The sequence below is a fragment of the Oryza glaberrima genome, chromosome 3 (genome assembly GCF_000147395.1).
Source record: "Oryza glaberrima chromosome 3, OglaRS2, whole genome shotgun sequence".
Classification (NCBI taxonomy): Eukaryota; Viridiplantae; Streptophyta; class Magnoliopsida; order Poales; family Poaceae; genus Oryza; species Oryza glaberrima.
The window spans coordinates 22,080,737-22,099,125 of record NC_068328.1 but is presented as its reverse complement, the minus strand read 5'-3'; the positions used below and the strand labels follow the sequence as shown (position 1 = coordinate 22,099,125).

Genomic DNA, 18,389 nt, shown 5'->3' with positions numbered 1-18,389 from the left:
ATAAAACTAATTTGGTAATGTAAATATTACTATATTTGTCTATAAGTTTAGTCAAATTTAAAACAGTTTAACTTTGACTAAAGTCAAAACATTTTATAACCTGAAATGGATGGAGTATTTGTTTGTTTCTATTCTAGGAAACGGCCGTTTCTTTCCATTGATTTTGAGATAAGCAGAGCTTTAAACCACTGCCACTATTGTGCATTTCATTTGATTTAACACTTTTACCCCTTATCTCCAATAAAAACGATATTAAGATACCCCTATCTTTTATCCACCGCTTGGAACAAACCAAAAAAAATAAAAATTCAAACCTTCTACACTGGTACACACGTTCTCTCTTTCCATGCACCGACAGGTCTCTCCCAGATCCAACCCAAAATAAATTTGGACGCATCCCAAAATTCGGCAAACATATGACGCAAACCAAAACAAAATAGGCACAAAATAATATAATACTCCTATCTAATTAATTATACACAATTTTTTTTTAAAAAAAAAGCAAGGCAAGCGAAGGAAAGCAAAGAAGGAAACGAATAACAAAGTCGTCGTCCTCCCGGAGCTCCCGCTCTATAAATCGCTTCCTCCTCCCCACCCACCCAAACCCACACACCTCACACCTCACCACCATCACCTCCTCCTCCTCCTCCTCTTCCTCCGCGCGCGCGAGATCCAGGGAGAGGGAGAGGGAGAGATCATGGCGGGGACGGTGACGGTGCCGTCGGCGTCGGTGCCGTCGACGCCGCTGCTCAAGGACGAGCTGGACATCGTGATCCCGACGATCCGCAACCTGGACTTCCTGGAGATGTGGCGGCCCTTCTTCCAGCCCTACCACCTCATCATCGTGCAGGACGGCGACCCGACCAAGACCATCCGCGTCCCCGAGGGCTTCGACTACGAGCTCTACAACCGCAACGACATCAACCGGATCCTCGGCCCCAAGGCCTCCTGCATCTCCTTCAAGGACTCCGCATGCCGCTGCTTCGGCTACATGGTGTCCAAGAAGAAGTACGTCTTCACCATCGACGACGACTGCTTCGTAAGTTCCCCTCTCGATCTCGATCTCGATCTCTCTGTGTTTGTTTTGGTGCGGAATTCCGCGTGGATCTGGTGGGGGAAGCCCGGGATCTGGGTCCGGTTCGTTCGGAATTGGCCAGATCTGGCCTGATCAGATCTGGATCTCGCATCGGCGGATCTTGATCCCTTGCTTCACCCGAGCGTGAGCATCAGCTAGTGTGGTAGATCACATTGGTTGGTTGGTTGGTAGGTAGGTGCAGTGTTCGAAAAGGATTAGTACTTTTGTTTGGTTTCTGGCTTTATGTGTTGTTAAAATTATTAGTATATGATAATTACGCATGCCTCAATTTCTCTAGTTGATGTTAGATCTTGCCAGTTAGTTGGTTAGTTAAATGATTGTCATTAGATGGGTCCTTTTCATTTTGGTTAGGGGAGTTCGTCCTAGCTTACGCGGTCTTGTCTGCTTCACATGTGACAAGTTCAGTTTGTCAAGTATTAACCAAACGGTATCAGAGTGCTTTGGTATCGCTAGATCTGGGATAATTGCTTCAGATCTGATCCAAGTTGAGGGTGCATTTGAGGTCAATTTCAGGCTTTTTACTTTTCTGATGAAATTGACATAATGATGTGATTTTGGCTCTCTCTCCTGTGCGAGATCCACAACATTTTCTTAATCAAATATATTAAGAACCAGTTTGATCTTCCATTCAAGTTCAAAGCTTATGTAGCATTTTCTAGTAATGCTGCGATCGAATTCATTCTATTGGTAATGGTAATAGCTTAGCTTGATGTAATAATGTTTCAATTGGTAGCATTGCATTATAGATCTCATACCAACTGAATGACTTGGCATTGTAGGTTGCCAAGGACCCATCTGGCAAGGACATCAATGCTCTTGAGCAGCACATCAAGAACCTCCTCAGCCCGTCCACCCCGTTCTTCTTCAACACCTTGTATGATCCCTACCGCGAAGGCGCTGACTTTGTCCGTGGTTACCCCTTCAGCCTCAGGGAGGGAGCCAAGACTGCTGTCTCTCACGGCCTGTGGCTTAACATCCCTGACTATGATGCTCCTACTCAGATGGTCAAGCCTCGTGAGAGGAACTCCAGGTACTGCATGTTCTTCGACTGATCTGATATTCAGCAGCAATTCTCTTGCATCAATAAGTTTTACTGACCCCTGTTTTTTTTTGTTTTGTTCAGGTATGTTGATGCTGTCATGACTGTGCCCAAGGGAACCTTGTTCCCCATGTGTGGCATGAACCTTGCTTTTGACCGTGATCTCATCGGTCCTGCAATGTACTTTGGTCTCATGGGTGATGGCCAGCCTATTGGTCGCTACGACGACATGTGGGCTGGATGGTGCATGAAGGTTTGTGTTTCTGTCGAAAAGTTATAAGTCATTACCATGAATCTATTACATGATATGTCTTTTCTCATTGCACAGTTGAACATTCCATTCACAAAATAATAATTAATATTAATTCTTGAAACTTTAGGTCATCTGTGACCACCTGAGCCTGGGAGTGAAGACTGGACTGCCGTACATCTGGCACAGCAAGGCTAGCAACCCCTTCGTGAACTTGAAGAAGGAATACAAGGGCATCTTCTGGCAGGAGGACATCATCCCCTTCTTCCAGAACGCCACCATCCCCAAGGAGTGCGACACCGTCCAGAAGTGCTACCTCTCCCTCGCCGAGCAGGTCAGGGAGAAGCTCGGCAAGATTGACCCCTACTTCGTCAAGCTTGCCGATGCCATGGTCACCTGGATCGAGGCCTGGGATGAGCTGAACCCCTCGACTGCTGCTGTCGAGAACGGCAAGGCCAAGTAGATTGATCCTGGGAGCTTGTGTGTCGCAGGATGGAAAGTACCCTTTAAGTGAAAGTGTTGCTGTGGCCTAGGCCCCCTAGATATAGCTTTTTTTGAGAAGAAGGGAGAGATTACTTAAGCAACTTTATAATTCTTTGTTGTTATGCTGGTTCTTTTGTAGCTGGAAAAGGATTTGTTATCATCGTTTACATAATTCAAGACAATAATAATTTTATCATGTAATTTTGATAGTCGTGCTTTGGTTGCTAAATGGTGTTATTGTATTTAATAACCTTTGCAAATCACTATACCTGTTGGTTGTTCTGAGAATTGTATGCACTACCATATTATATTTCTAAATCATTTCGTAGGCATTATGGACGAATGGTCAAGGCCCTCATTGGTTGCCTGCATTTTCTAACAAGTCAAAACTGTTTATTAGAGAATAACAATAGTTTATAAATAAAAAAATTGTATTTTTAGCGACTTAAAAGTGAACATATTTTAAGATCAACTCCAAACTTAAATTTAAATTTTTGCTTTGATTTATTAGGAAAACCAATGGGGCTCTGAGCAGCAGCATTGAAATGCCTACACGTCTCTGCAATTGGAACATCTAGCTGGAACTGGAATTTGCAAAATCGGGTGTGTTAAAAAACTCATAGCGAATGGGCACCTTTGGTAATGTGTTCGTTTGGATTGTTGTCAAAAGTTTGGTGAGACTGGCTAGGCTGTTACCAATATTTTGGTGAGATTAGCTAAGCTATTATTTGGTGAGCTGTAAAGAGATCAAAATTTTGGCAAAGCTGCGTGTTTGACAGTAAGAAATGCGAGAGAATATGGCACACTCCCTCCTTCCCATAATATAGCAATCTATAATTGGACGTATTATAAAACTACCGATATTGACAGGTTAATATATTATCATATATTCTACGACAGAAGGAGTGGCAATTTAACAATGCCTTTTTTCTTTTCCCGAAGACATTTGTTTTAAGCATGGTTCACTTTGGGTCACAAACCAAACGGCCTCCTCCAAATCCTCAGGAGAGACAGAAATCACACGACTAACCAACACTCCATAGCCCCGAATGAACTTTGAAAAGCATTGTAAAGAGCACAGATGAACTACAAAAGTCAAATTGAAATGCGGATTAATCCCAATTTCAAATAACTTAATAAAAAAGATGACTACAGAAGTAGTGAAACTGAAATGCGTGGGTTAATCTCAAGGGAAAGGAAGCAGCAGCCAAAAAAACAAAGAAAGGGAAAAAGAAATCGCCGTTGCCGGGGATCGAACCCGGGTCACCCGCGTGACAGGCGGGAATACTCACCACTATACTACAACGACTTTGTTGTTAGAGAGTTTAGTGAAAATCTTAATATTCGGAGAACCAAACCACAGCATAGCCGAGAGCATGAACCGGAGTCTAGCGTTCCAACGTGTACAGTTAACAACAGAGACCAGACATGAATCACACTACTATGACCTGGCAACTCTCAATCTTACAGTTAGTTTCAGTGACAAAGCACAGCTCTCAAGTTGCCAAAGGTTATTTGGTTCTCTACAACAACAGTCACTCATGATACATACAACATACATGTAGTCCCCATTTCTTTGATACACATTGGAGACACCAATGGGACTTCACAGTCCAATAGACAATTAATTAGAGCCTTCAGTCCAGACACTACAATCACACTTCATATGAAGTGCAACAAGACGATTAATGCTTCAATCAATGCCTACGAAGGAGCGATGAATCACTAGAGTATTTAGGCTTTAGCCTCCACCTCTTCAATCATTTGATTTTCCAACAGCTCACACTCTCCTTGCTCAACCAAATGCTCCCTGTAAATATGCCAAAATCAGTAGCAGAGAGGAGAAACTAATAGGCTAATGTAATGAATGAAAACAGCGAAAGCAAAGTTAGTATGTACTGTGGATTTTATGCTCGTTCAATAATTGAGACAACTATGCAGAATGCATATCCGAGATACATGGAAACTCTCTCACATGGAACTAAGATCACACTTATGATGATTTATGTTACCAATGTTTCTCACTGGCCTGGAGAACAGATTGCATGAGGACTTGACCATATGAAACACAAGAAACATTAGTGACTCCAAATTTCAGTGTACATACCTCAATTTCTCACACAGACGTGCCAAGGCATCACCACCAGTCCGCGATGCAACATCTTCTATTAGAAGAGCATTGGACATGTTAACTGTCTCTGCTAGCTTGAACTCACACAGTTCTTTTAGAGAACATGCATCAGTTAAAACAGCTGAATGGCCACCACCTGCAGCAAGTCTCCTTACCTCTCCAACACACCTATATTATTAAAAAGAACAGGTTAATACTGAGGGTTGCGAAATGTGCAAAGTTCAAAGTTCATATTGTAATTAACTACCAAAAATAGCAATACAGATGAAAGAATATTACTCTGAGAGTCATACCAATCAACTGGAGAGGGGAACCAAGCATAAGTAGATTTTTCATTAGCGGCTTGGCCATAACTATTATAGCCCCAACCATATATGCGGCTGTCTTTCATAGATACAAGGGTGTGAGAATGACCACAAGTAACAAGCTGAACTCCTGATGGTATGACCAGGACTGGAATGTTGCGAAGAAGCATATCAGATCCATTAAGAGCACAAGAAAAGAAACCGCTCTGAGGTCCTAGGCCCAGTTGTCCCACATGTCCTCCACCCCAAGCATAAAGGGCTCCATCTTCAGTTACAGCACAAGAGTGGACCCCACCACAAGACACATCCCTGATTACTGTTCTGTCAAGAGCAACAACACGCCTTGGGATCAGCTCCTTATCTCCAGACTGAAGAGAGCAATGCCCAAGCTGTCCCATGCTTCCCAGTCCCCAAGTATATCTGCAAAATTAGGTGATATTTAAAAAAATTAAAAAGAAACAATCATGTTCCTGTTAGTCTATTAGACATATGTTCCACAATAGAACGCATAAAATAAGCTGTTACAACCCACATGAAGGATTTGAACAAAATTCTCAAAATACTTGTAACGCGCACTCTGTTCCCAATAGTTTTTTTAGAAAATTACATGGACACAGCTTGATCGTTCTTTTATAGCTATACATTAGTAAAAATTGTAAAAGTATAGACAATGCAATGGTGTGAAATTAATTTTAACAGGTCTACTAATACAATTACCATGTAATGGATCCTTTTTTTTTGTATATTTTACTAATCAAAGTTTTAAAGGTTTGGTAGCATGCATTATAAATTGACATCTGACATCTAGTTGGAAACAAAGCGAGCATATGATAAAAAAAAATAGACTAGCAAATCAAATAATTCGCAAAACCACCTGACAAGCCATTTAAGTACAGTAATACCATGATTTAACTGTTATAAGCATATGACACATTTTCTGTTCACAGAAGGTGAGAAGGTGTCTACATAATTAGAAAATCACATATATTATGTCGTACATAGTGATCTTAATAAAGCAGCAAAGGGAGTGTGAAGGAAGTCATCAGTTGAAAAAAAAAAAGTTGGTTTGACTTGTCAATGCTTTTCAAGGAGGATTGTTATCTTCTTTTTTTAGGATTAATGATACTTTGAGAGATCAACTTTTGAACTGTATTATGACCCTGTAACTTCAATTTCTTTTACTTCTACTTTGTAAATTAGTATCTTTTTTATTAATGAAAAGCAAACTGCAGGGGCTTCCTCTGCTGTGCCATGTTCCAAAAAAAAGGACAGAAAGAGAGACGATTTGCCTGTTTATTTTTACAGTTAGCACTATATAGTTAGGCCACTATAAATCAATCCTTTTTTTTTCAGCTGAGAAACCACATAACTGTCACCAACAGCAGAGATCAGCATCCTTTGAGATGACTTACACCTCCCCATTTTCTGATATAGCTGCTGTATGGTACTCTCCACATGATACTCTAACAATCTTCACTAGCTCAGGGGCTTCGTCAAGGAACCTTGCATAAGCATTTAATACACAAGCTCCCTGTAGCCCTTCAGAAGTACAACCTCTGCCAAGCTGACCATACTCATTGTAGCCTGGTTAGTAAGAAAAGTAGCATGTATCTTGTTAATAGCTAGAAATAAAACAACTAAAAAAGTTGGGGGGTATATCCTCTTGTTTGTGTGGCGTTGCAAGAAATATCATCACGTAACCAGCTATCCCATTAGCCTAACGATCTAGCACTACTGATTGACCAATTATCCATCAGATTAACAAAGTGTCACAGTTGCATAAAAAGTTCACAATTTAAAAACGTGTATAGAGGATGGAAATGAGTTTTAGTTTTGCACATTACCCCATGCCTGCAGCAGGCCATCTTCAGATAGGGCCATGACATGAACAGCTCCACAGGAAACCTGACGGATCACCTGTGTACATATGGAAGATATTAAGTACATCCAACCAGTATCTTTAAGAATGAATTCATGACACAAATCTCAAGTTAAGAAAATAACAAGTAATTGCAATTCATAAGTACAAAAATATCAAATAGTGAAATAAATGGCATTCTAAGCACACATAGCAACCTGTTCACTTCTCTTAAACCAACTGTAGATGTGCACCTGACACAATTTTGATTTTCTACTTCCAATCAGTTTCTTTAGAGATCAGCTTATAATGCTAGGAGATACATGTAGATGCAGACTGTAGAGCCAAGAAACAAGCATATGCATCTACTTTTCATTAATGAGTGAACAAGTTTGTGGCTGAAACGAAGACAAGTGAAAAATGACCAAAAATACACTTTCAGGTACACATTAGAATAACAGAGAAACATGAGATGCATGCACACATAGAATGCAGAACCTAGAATGCACAAAAAAGGCACATCCACTTTTGCTTGTTGTTTTATTTAACAAATGCCGGGAGTTTTTACTAGCTTATTAGGATATTGGGGGCACAGACAGGATAGTTCTTGGTCAATAAGCAAATGTAACTCCAAAGACTTTGGCCCTGTTCAGCTGCACTTATTTCAGATGCAGTGCAGCCAACCCGAACAGTATTACGTGTCTGCAGCTGTGGCAGCAACGGCTGCATTCTAGTGCAAAAGAAACATGGCCATTATGTTTAACCCTCTCAGTGTTGAGCACTTCAGCTTCAAATGGGGTTTAGAATCATCAAAGGCATTAAGGAATTTGATAAATTGGTTCTAAACCATTGAAAGATCCTGGTTTTAGATTTTTACCATCAAAGTTCACCGGTACATTTTAATGCCATCCAAAGTTCCTAATTTTTAGATTTATTCATATCGTTTCACCTTATTCTGTTAGGACTAATGTTTGTTTTGTTTTCTTTTATCAAATTCAATAATGAGAATACTGCTTTTTCCCCTCCTGTTTCGATCTGTCCATAGCATCAAATCCTCCTTTGCTGCCCTGACTATGGCGCTGCTCCTGCATTTAATGCCACCTCTCTCTGCCAGTCAATACAGCGCTGCACCTAGTCTAAGGGGCAGTCCCTACTTGGCCTGCACGAACAAGGGATGGGAGGAGAGGAAGGAGAAGAGAGTGAAAGTTTGGAAATGGGGAATTGCTGGATGATTGCAGAGGGATCGAGATTGAGGTTGCCATGGCTGCAATGAGCGGGAGGGAAGGGAGATGGGGGAGGGATGTGGATTAGGAGGTACTGGGAGGGGAATCATAGTGGAAGGGATACCTCAAGGCTCAAGCAGCGAAGGCTGAGGAACTGGCTGGAAGCGCAGGTGATGGTTGACTGCTCGGTTGCACCCGATGCCTATGTGCATCCATCCAGTGCAATCTCACATATAATTGTGATTGTTACTGTTGGATGATTGGTTTTGTACACCTGAATACATTTGTGCACTGCCAATTTAGCTAATGAAGACAGATGATTCCAAAACTCATGCGTGCACAGATAAAGTGGTTAAGTGAGGGTGTATTTAAGGGTAAATGTCAGCTTTTAACAGTTCTATCCTTGCAATATGAAGGAATGGTAAACAACAATAAATAGATTGCAATTTTTTATGGTATTGAAGTGTACTAGTGAACTTCGGTGGTTAAATTTGAAGATAGATCTTCCATGGTATAGAACCAATTTTCGTGAGGAAATTTGGATTCTATTTCCTCAAATACATTACCTTGTGGATTAGATCATATTTACTCAAACCATAAAGGCAATGGTATACGATGCCAATATGCCAGAGTAAATCCAATTGAAATCTAAACAGGTTTATCTTAATGCAGACTGCGGGTATACATTATTGTGTTTACTTTGTGGTCAATGTGAGAAGGTAGCTTTTATAAGCTAGTAGCAATAGATCAATGGACGTGTTTTTCCCAGCAGCTGGTTGCAGGGAACTACATCAACAGGGATGTCACATATAGAAAGTCAGGAACAACATGAAGAAGGATATAGAAATATTATAATCTTCACTTGCCTCTATTAACTCAAATGATATATATCCTAATTAGAATCTTATCTCTTATTCCTAATTATCTTAAGGCACTAACCAACTCTAGGAATAGTAACAGCTATGGAATTTGGACTCCTGGATGCATGCATGTACACAACCTCTGTAACAGTTAACCCAAGGTACATCAACATACACATGACACAACTAATTAAGAGTTCATCTATTTGAACTGCTATCTAAGCATTGTGGCCATGGCATAACAGGTATCAACAGCAAACAGGGATAAAAGATTAACACATAAATAGGAAATGAAGACTATGGGTGATTACTTAAATATGATGAGTTTGAAAAATACTAGCATCGATGACCTGCAATGTCTGACTAGGTAAAAACTTTAGATCTCATAAATATCTACTAGAAACACACAAAAAGAACAACAGATCAGTGCAATCCAAATTTACCGTATTTGGTGCAAAAGCTCCCCAGAATAGGCGAGGGTAATCTGAGCCCTGCATGGATACCGCAAGTGCTGAATATTTTATTAAATAAATTGCTGATCACACATATTGGACAGTAATCATATGAGGGGCAAACCTGATTTTGTCCCCAGACCCAGAGCCTACTTCTTGATATAGTGCCATTGTTTTCTCGAGGTTCAGCAACAGCAGCTGTACAATGTGCTCCACAGGACACTGATTTCACAAATTCAGTCTCCAGTGCCTTGACCTTTTGGGGTTCCTTTGCACTCTCCTCTGTCCCGTCTCCCAACTGGCCAAAATCATTCGCCCCTACATATTTTCAAGTTGGATGTGAGTGATTTTCTTCAGGAACAAGTAAAACCACTGTTATGGGTGCAACAGAATTAACTCATCTTAGCTCTGGCGCTCAAGCGCTATAATTGATAAAATGACTTTGCAAACTAACCCTCACTAAACTAAGCACTTTATATCCTAGTATTGAATTAGGTACACTTGGGGAGTACTGTGATCCTTTTAGAAACTATATAGCTATTTTAACTAAACTACACATACAACATGGTTATGTCAGAAAACAGAAAGTTGTAACACTGATACGACTTATAAATAGTGTGAGCAGACATAATAGTATTTTTATCACTGACGCAAATGCCTGTGCTGACATAACATTGAGGAAAAAATACACGAGACATAATAAGTAAACTATCAAAGTTCAGTATAAACAATAATGGTATTAATAAATTCATTTGAAGTTTCATCCATTCACCTAGCAAATTATTCGAGTCTTATTTAAAGAACAGAAGGAAAAATAAAGGATGTACCCCAGGTGTAGAGCGATCCATCAGAAGCGACCGCAGCAGTGTGCCCGCGGCCGCAGGCAACATCAATCCACCTGAGGTTCTTGCCATCCTGCCATTTGAATAGCTTTGGAGGGAGGCTTTTGGGGATCCTTAAGTGGCACTCCTTGCCCTTCCGTGCCGTCTGCCCACTGTGGTTATACCCCCATAAGTAAATTGCGCTCTTGGTCGGCACTCCGGCAACACGCAGGCCACCGAGCATATCATCCATATCCATTGCCTGTTTGTTTAGGACATGCATACAGGAAGAGCCACTCAATCAAACAAGCAGGCGAAGCAACATTACAGTGCGAACGAACTACCATATGATGCATCTTTAGCTAAAAATTAAAGCGGAGCATATGAACTAAAATCAGGGGTGGATTTAACATGGGTCATTGGGGGGGCTCCAATGAGCTTTCGTGGAATCATCGACCAATACAGAGCTCAAATTTTAGAGCAATGGAAGGATGGTTTAATAATACTAATAGGTTATCATGCGGCACACAAATCCCTGGATGTTGCGAGGCCTAACTTAAGCTTGGATACTGGTGTTGATGGAATTTCCGTATTCAGAAAAACCGAAATATACCTGACCGGCGACGTGGCTCGGCGGCGTTGCCCCCGGAGGCCGGAGCTAGCGAGTGGCGGCGGCGCTCCCCGGCGTTCAGTCGCCCGAACCGGCTTCCCCCAAGCGGCTCCCAGCAGCACTTGTGCTGCTCTCCAACTTAGCGGGACGGCGAAGGCTGCGGTTGGAGATCGACGGGGGGCGGCGGGCGGCGGTTGCCGGCGACGAATCGAAGATTACAGGCGGAGATCGAGGGGGGAGGGTTGCTGCCGTTGACGTGGGGATTTCTCAGGCGGGGTGGGGGTGTTGCTTTGCTCGTGCGATTCTGACCAAAATGGGCACCGACCACGCCGGAAATTTCTCGACTCACGAGCTCTTGGAGGTTGAGGGCGGATTATAGGAGAGCGGTTGCGGACCACGCTTAGGTCACGTGCCAAGCTAGGAGTAGATTTTTTTTTTTATTTTTAGCCAGAGAAAATGAGAGTTCCTTCGTGATCCTCCGTCCTAAAATATAACCATTTTTAGACTTCAACACGATCTTCAAGATGTTATTTTGACTAACAATATCTATAATAATAAAACATTTTAAATGAAAATAATTGCATACTACTCCCTCCATAAAAAAAACCTAGCCTACGATGGGATGTAACAAACTCTGTGTACTAGAATATGTCTCATCCCATCTTAGATTGAGTTTTTTTTACGGAGGAAGTATGATAGTAGTTTGTTTGATGATAAATCTAGTTACATCAATTTTATATGATTGATCTTTTTTATTTTTTAATTAATAGTTAAAGTTAAAAATGTTTAACTTGTCACTATTATAAGAATACTTATATCTTGGGACAGAGAAAATATCTCTCAACGTATGTAGTTTAGGATTTATATGGTATCACAATATTAGATAAGATCAGGTATCCATCTGCACACCATACCTTGTCGGTGTAAGCCGACACTCCACGATCCAAATATGATACCCAAATACCGATTTCATAATATCTATAAAGATCATCGTTGTCGAAGAGGGTGAGCCAACTGAGCGATGGAATAGGGCCCCTAGAAATTTTGGGGGCCCAAAATCGAAGAGAGCAAAACCCATCGGCCCAGCTTGATGAGTGCTAAGGCGCTGCCTTCACAAATCATACCCATCTGATACGGTAACACCTAGCCCATGTGACTATGTGGTTCATTGACTGTATGCATATGCCCTGCACTGACGTCTCGACGGTTCATCTGGCTAGCACCCAAGTGCAGCTTCGCCACCACACGTTTGGGCATTCCTCGATTGCGCCCTTAGCGTGAGGCTGATCATCCTGAGTACTCCCTCTGCCCCAAAAAAAAAAAAAAGACAAACCCTGGTTTCCGTGCCTAATGTTTGACTGTCCGTCTTATTTGAAAAAATTATGAAAAAAATTAAAAAGACAAGTCACGCATAAAATATTAATCATGTTTTATCATGTAACAACAATGAAAATACGAATTATAAAAAAATTTCATATGAGACGGGCAGTCAAAGTTGGACAAGAAAATTCAGGGTTTGCCTTTTATTGGGACGGAGGAAGTATTGACTAGTGAGTTGCTAACCTCCTAATTCAGACAATCAAAACGATATGTTCATTTCCTTATTTGCCCCTCGTCATGTCTCTTGATTCGTCTAGGTTGAAGAGTGAAGGCATCACACATGTCATCAGTATTTCACGGCAGCCCCTTGCCTACTTTACAAATTCCAATTTTTAGAGACGCCCTGACAAAGGCAACAGATTGAAAATGCAAAAATGACGTGGATATTTGTTCCACCGTACCATTTCCCATTGGTAGTGTCATTTCCCTGACCCCCTTCCTTCCTCGTCTGGAGACGGTGGCAATGCTCCCCTTCCTCCCTGACAGTGACAAGGGTGGTCTCCATGAATGCCTCTCAGTGTAACGGCAACGACCTTTCTCATACTCACTCAATAGCACCGGTGCCGACGCTACCCGTCGTCCCTCAGCACAATGACTGCGACTTACTTCGTCCTCCCTCGGCGCGATAATGGCGATGGTGATCCCATCCTTTCCAGGCACAACAGCAGCAGTGATGACCCCATTCTCGCTAGGATAGACGAGGAACGTGGGCTCAACCTGCTATCTGGTAACCTCTATGGAGCCATCCTGGACTCGCTCGTCCCCCACGCCCATGGACCTTTCTCAGCACCGCGGCAACAACATCCCAAATTTTGTGTGTTTTTTTAAAAAAAAAATCAGAACACTAATAAACATCTACTACTCCAACCTTTGCAAAATTTTGAAAGACTATAAACATCATAGGGTGATAGGGGTCGTGGTAGGTGCATAGCACAATTCAGGTTGCCTCATTTTCCCCTTCGTGTCTACACTCAACCATGTTAGCTCGCCGGGAACCAATCGATGTTTTCTCTGCTATCCAACACCGGCTGCAGAAGATTGACACGATGGTCGAAGAGATGCAAATGGATCTTCGGACCTTGCACAGGTACGGCGGCGACGGTGATGACGATGGTCACGGCGACGGCGAAGATGAGGATGACGTTCTTGATCTGGACCACATCGAGCTCTGCTCCTTCATGGAGCAGATCAAATCAGCCGTGCAGCTGGTGCGAGCAGCTCTGCAGGAGAAGGTGATGCGGATGACGACCAACACCCGCGGCGGCGAAGACGACGACGGCGGCGGCGACGAGGCGTTCCCTTCCGGCTCCGGCCACCTGAAGAGCGTCTTGGAGTCCCTGGACCCGCAGCTGAAGCAGTGCGCCCTTTGCCTCGCCGTGTTCCCGAGCGGCAAGGCTATCAAGAAGAGGCTGCTCATCCACTGGTGGATCGGCGAGGGCATCGTGCGGTCGGCCGCCGCCGGGAAGGCGTGCTTCCAGGACCTCCTCTCCCGGGGCCTCCTCCAGCCGGCGATGCTCCGCCCGCACTGCCACACGGCGCACTACTGCAGGGTCCACCCGTCGGTCCGGGACCTCCTCGTCGCGGCCGCGCGGAGCTTCAGCTACTTCGCCTTCGACCGAGACGGCGAACCCACCGACGAGTGCCTCCCCGGCACGACACGGCGCGTCACTCTGTGCAGGACCCGTGGTAGTAGCCGCCATGGCGGCGGCGGCGGCGAGTATGTCACGGTGTACAACCTGAGCCAGCGATACGTGGAGATGGACGAGGCGTGGCTGGGCGAGCAGCGGGGGATGGGGACTCTCCAGCTCGGGCGATGGCAGACGTCACCGGAGCACCACGTCGAGATGGTCCGGCCGGGTGGTGTCCTGGGCGCCGCGGCGGCGGCGGCGTGCCGGAACCTCAGGTACCTTAGCCTCCGGGGCATCTCGCTCGTCGAGTCGCTCCCGGAGTCCATCGGCGACCTCCGCGACCTCGTCGTGCTCGACTTGAGGGCGTGCCACAACCTCGAGACCCTGCCGGCGTCCATGGCGTCGCTGGGGAAGCTCGAGTACCTTGACGCGTCCGAGTGCTACCTGCTCGACCAAATGCCCCACGGCGTCTGCAAGCTCCACCGGCTCCAGGTCCTAAAGGGCTTCGTGGTCGCCAGCGCCGCCGGTGGCAAGAAGATCCCCCCGTGCCGCCTCGCCGACCTCGCGGCACTGCCGCTGCTACGGAAGCTGAGCGTCAGCACGGGGCGCCAGCTTCCCGTGGCGCCCGACGACGAGCTGCCGCGGCTGCACGGGTGCGCGGCATTGGAGTCGCTGAGCGTGCGGTGGGGCGCCGCCGCAGCCCACGCCGGCGGCGGCGGGAGGATGGACCTGTCCCTCCTCCCCCGCCTCGCGAAGCTCGACCTGCGGCGCGTGCCGGCGGAGGAGCTGCAGGAGGTCGTGCACCCGGCGCGCGGCGGCGGCCTGAGGAAGCTGTGCGTCCGGGGCGGGAGGCTCCGCGCGTTCGGCGACGACGTGACGTGGGACGTCGTGGAGACGTTGCGGGTGAGGTTCCTGGAGCGTCTGGACTGTGAGTGGCGGCAGCTGAGGAGCACGTTCGGTAAGCTCCGGTTCGTCGACAAGCGGCGGTGTCCCAAGCTCAGCTCATGGCGGTGCGACGCCCAGGGCATCTGGAGAAGGGAAGAAGACGACGGAGGCGATCGAAACTGAGCAAGCTTTCAAAATGCGACCATCGGCCTTATCGAGAAAACCATTCGATTAGGAACTATTTACGGATTGTTTGGCAAGAGGAGTGAAAGTTTGGACGAGAAAATTGATGATGTGATTAATATGGGGCTATAATTTTTAGTTTTGCTCTCTCTTATTTTTTAGTCTGAAGGTCTGACTTGTAGTCGACAACAGGGTAGCCTTCCTCCTCGAATCCGTGTTCGGCGAGATCAGAGATAGCGCTTTCGTATCTCATGACAGTATCCGGAGACACCGTAGGGGAATAGCCATGCCTATCCCTGAAGTCGATATCTGGCGGCGTGTCTTGGTGTATGTAGCTTGTATGTTGTGGCTTCTGGTGGGCGTACGTTGATTGTCATGGGTGTCTTCCATGGTCCCCCTCCCCTCTCCTCCTAGGGGGTCTTGTATTTATATCCTTAGGTGTCCCCTTGTCCAAGTAGAACTAGGGAAACCAATATGGATACAATCCGAGTAGTCCTTGTCGTTTCCATGTAGAACTCTGGTTGTCTTTCCTTATCCGGAACTCCCTCGAGGCCAGTTTCCGTATAAGACATAGTATGTGGTGGATCCTGCCGAAATTTAGTCAACTACTATTAGGTATGTGGTATCCATAACCTTGATAGTAGCCCCCGACTTCGATGCAAATGAACGAGTTCATATTCTCAACCGAAGACTTCGGAGGAACTATTATCGAGCTCACGTGACCGTTCTCAGTGAGTTTAGAGATAACGTTAGACTTCCTTTATCAGCCTCGTGCGGGCATCGAAAGGGTTTGTCTAAGTCAATCTCTGATGTCGACCGAGAAAGTACAGAGCGTACGACTAAGTCTCTCGTCTTGCTGTAATCGAGAATTTGGATTGAAGTCAAGAAATTTTATCTCGGCGGGTACACCATTTCTTCATTCCGTATTCCTTGTCGAGATCCAGCAACCGTTCTCAAGCGATCGAGAAGGCGTAGAGTCTGCGATGGAGCTTTGTCGACATTTGTCGAACTCGCCTTAGTCGATCTTGGTGTAGAACCATAGAGACATGGAGTCTTCGTCAATGTTAAATAGAATTTTCCTGAAATCAATACTCAGAAAAGAATATCAAATAGAAATAGCCCCTGAACGAATGCTCAAAGGGTGACATGTTATAATATGTATGGAAAACTAAAAATGAATTAATTTTACCGACCAATGTTTTGTGTATGAGTGTCTTCTCTCTTAACAACTTCGATCAGTCAGTTTGTAGAGTCATGCACTCTCCCTAGCCCCCAGCCTTGTCGTCAGAGAATCGTTCTCGGATGATAAGGCTCTTGGACCCTTGACCTGCCTTGGTTGAATAAGCACTGATCCTAGCCCCCAGCCGTGAAGTTGGAAAAGTCAATTTCCGATTACACGGCTTGGTTAATACGCACGGCGAGAACTCTTACACGACCAGATCTTACATGGTCTTTTGTCTCTACAGGATCCGACAAGGTCTTATCAGCTCTGGGCATCCCCAGCCGAAGATCCCTTAGGTTCCTCGGAGGCCTTGTCAGGACGGCGTAAAGGGACAATAGGATAGGTTTCAACGCTAGGTGTCGTCGTGGTAAGGGATCTCTGGGTAAAACACTTGGCGATATTGTGTACCTGCTACCAACTTTGTTGAAGTAGAGGTAGTGGGAGAAATCGCTACACCGTTGGTCGAGGACCAGACAGTAGTCGTAACTCGACCACTAGAAGTGGAAATAGTGGGAGAAACGCTACATCGCTGGTCGAGGACCAGGGAGTAGTCGTAACTCGACCACTTGAAGTGGAAATAGTGGGAGAAACGCTACACCGCTGGTCGAGAACTAGGGAGTAGTCGTAACTCGACCACTTGAAGTGGAAATAGTGGGGGAAACGCTACACCGCTGGTCGAGAACCAGGCAGTAGTCGTAACTCGACCACTTAAAGTGGAAGTAGCCGGAGAGACGCTACATCGCTGGTCGAGGACCAGGCAGTAGCCGTAACTCGACCACTTAAAGTAGAAGTAGCCGGAGAGACGCTACATCGCTGGTCGAGGACCAGGCAGTAGCCGTAACTCGACCACTTAAAGTAGAAGTAGCCGGAGAGACGCTACATCGCTGGTTGAGAACCAGGCAGTAGTCGTAACTCGACCACTGAAAGTCGAAGTAGCCAGAGAAACGCCACATCGCTGGTCGAGGACCAGGCAGTAGTCGTAACTCGACCACTGAAAGTGGAAGTGGTGGGAGAGACGCTACATCGCTGGTCGAGGACCAGGCAGTAGTCGTAACTCGACCACTTGAAGCAAATGTACGAGAGATCACTACGATCAACTGGTTAAGAACCGGTGAATAGGCGTCTCTCGATCATTTGGAGTCGTGGTACGAGGACGGCTACGCTGCCGGTCGAAGACCAGTCGTAGCTGTTCCTCAACCATCTGAAGTCATGGTGCGAGGACCGCTACGCTGCCGTAGTCGTACCTTGACCATCTGAAGTTAAGGTGCAAGAGATTGCTACGTACTGGTGCGAGAACCAGTGAGCGAGCAGAATTATCTCTCGAACATCAATGGAAGTTGCGGTGTAAGAGATTGCTGCGTACTGGTGCGAGAACCAGTGAGCGAGCGGAATTATCTCTCGAACACCAATGGACGTTGCGGTGTGAGAGATTGCTGCGTACTAGTGCGAGAACCAGCGAGCGAGCAGAATTATCTCTCGCACACCAATGGAAGTGCTAGAGTTGGTTTATTGCAAGTGTATTTCATGTGGCCAGCATGAATCACGTACCCAACTTATAGCATATCCGGATGTCCGTTCGCAATCATGTCGGGTGATCAAGCTGACGGCGTTCACGAGGAATTATCTGTTAACAACCTTTTCTCAAGTAGTCCAGCCATGGCCGGTGCTATGAGATAGGTCGTCGGTCTTTGTTGGTAGGTTGGGTGCGATAACTCCACATTTGTCGAGAATGTTCTCGATAATGGAGTGTACTCGACCATAACCTACTCGAGTGCTCAATTGTTCCTGAAAAATATTTTCTAGAAGGCAAGATATATAGCAGATAATATCGAGTATGTACTCAAAAAACTACATGGATCTTCTAGTATTATCAGGATATAACGAGCAGATTAAATATCAGGCATTATGTAAACCGTAAACAAGCATGATTTATACAGAAGAAAATAGAGCGAGCCCCCAGCGT

General features: G+C 45.1%; 3 protein-coding genes and 1 non-coding gene across 4 annotated transcripts; 2 read left to right on the top strand and 2 right to left on the bottom strand.

Annotated features, from left to right (window-relative positions):
* The first annotated feature begins 584 nt into the window (after positions 1–584).
* On the top strand, positions 585–3,069 carry LOC127767421 (UDP-arabinopyranose mutase 1). The gene is made up of 4 exons (XM_052292760.1): positions 585–1,039; positions 1,876–2,126; positions 2,220–2,388; positions 2,516–3,069. The coding sequence occupies exons 1-4, from the start codon at positions 698–700 to the stop codon at positions 2,846–2,848; spliced, it is 1,095 nt and encodes a 364-aa protein (XP_052148720.1). The 5' UTR covers positions 585–697; the 3' UTR covers positions 2,849–3,069.
* Positions 3,070–4,105: 1,036 nt separating this feature from the next.
* Positions 4,106–4,177, bottom strand: TRNAD-GUC (transfer RNA aspartic acid (anticodon GUC)). Its single transcript has one exon. It is a non-coding gene; the product is annotated as a tRNA-Asp (tRNA).
* Positions 4,178–4,342: 165 nt separating this feature from the next.
* On the bottom strand, positions 4,343–11,506 carry LOC127768679 (ultraviolet-B receptor UVR8). The gene is made up of 9 exons (XM_052294306.1): positions 11,132–11,506; positions 10,525–10,780; positions 9,822–10,015; positions 9,689–9,736; positions 7,149–7,221; positions 6,717–6,888; positions 5,293–5,724; positions 4,976–5,167; positions 4,343–4,678 (listed from the first exon to the last, which is right to left on the bottom strand). Exons 2-9 carry the CDS (start codon positions 10,775–10,777, stop codon positions 4,603–4,605), a joined length of 1,440 nt encoding a protein of 479 aa, XP_052150266.1. The 5' UTR covers positions 10,778–10,780; positions 11,132–11,506; the 3' UTR covers positions 4,343–4,602.
* Positions 11,507–13,047: 1,541 nt separating this feature from the next.
* On the top strand, positions 13,048–15,375 carry LOC127768055 (disease resistance RPP13-like protein 4). Its single transcript, XM_052293565.1, has one exon. It carries the CDS (start codon positions 13,486–13,488, stop codon positions 15,202–15,204), a length of 1,719 nt encoding a protein of 572 aa, XP_052149525.1. The 5' UTR covers positions 13,048–13,485; the 3' UTR covers positions 15,205–15,375.
* Positions 15,376–18,389: the final 3,014 nt, after the last annotated feature.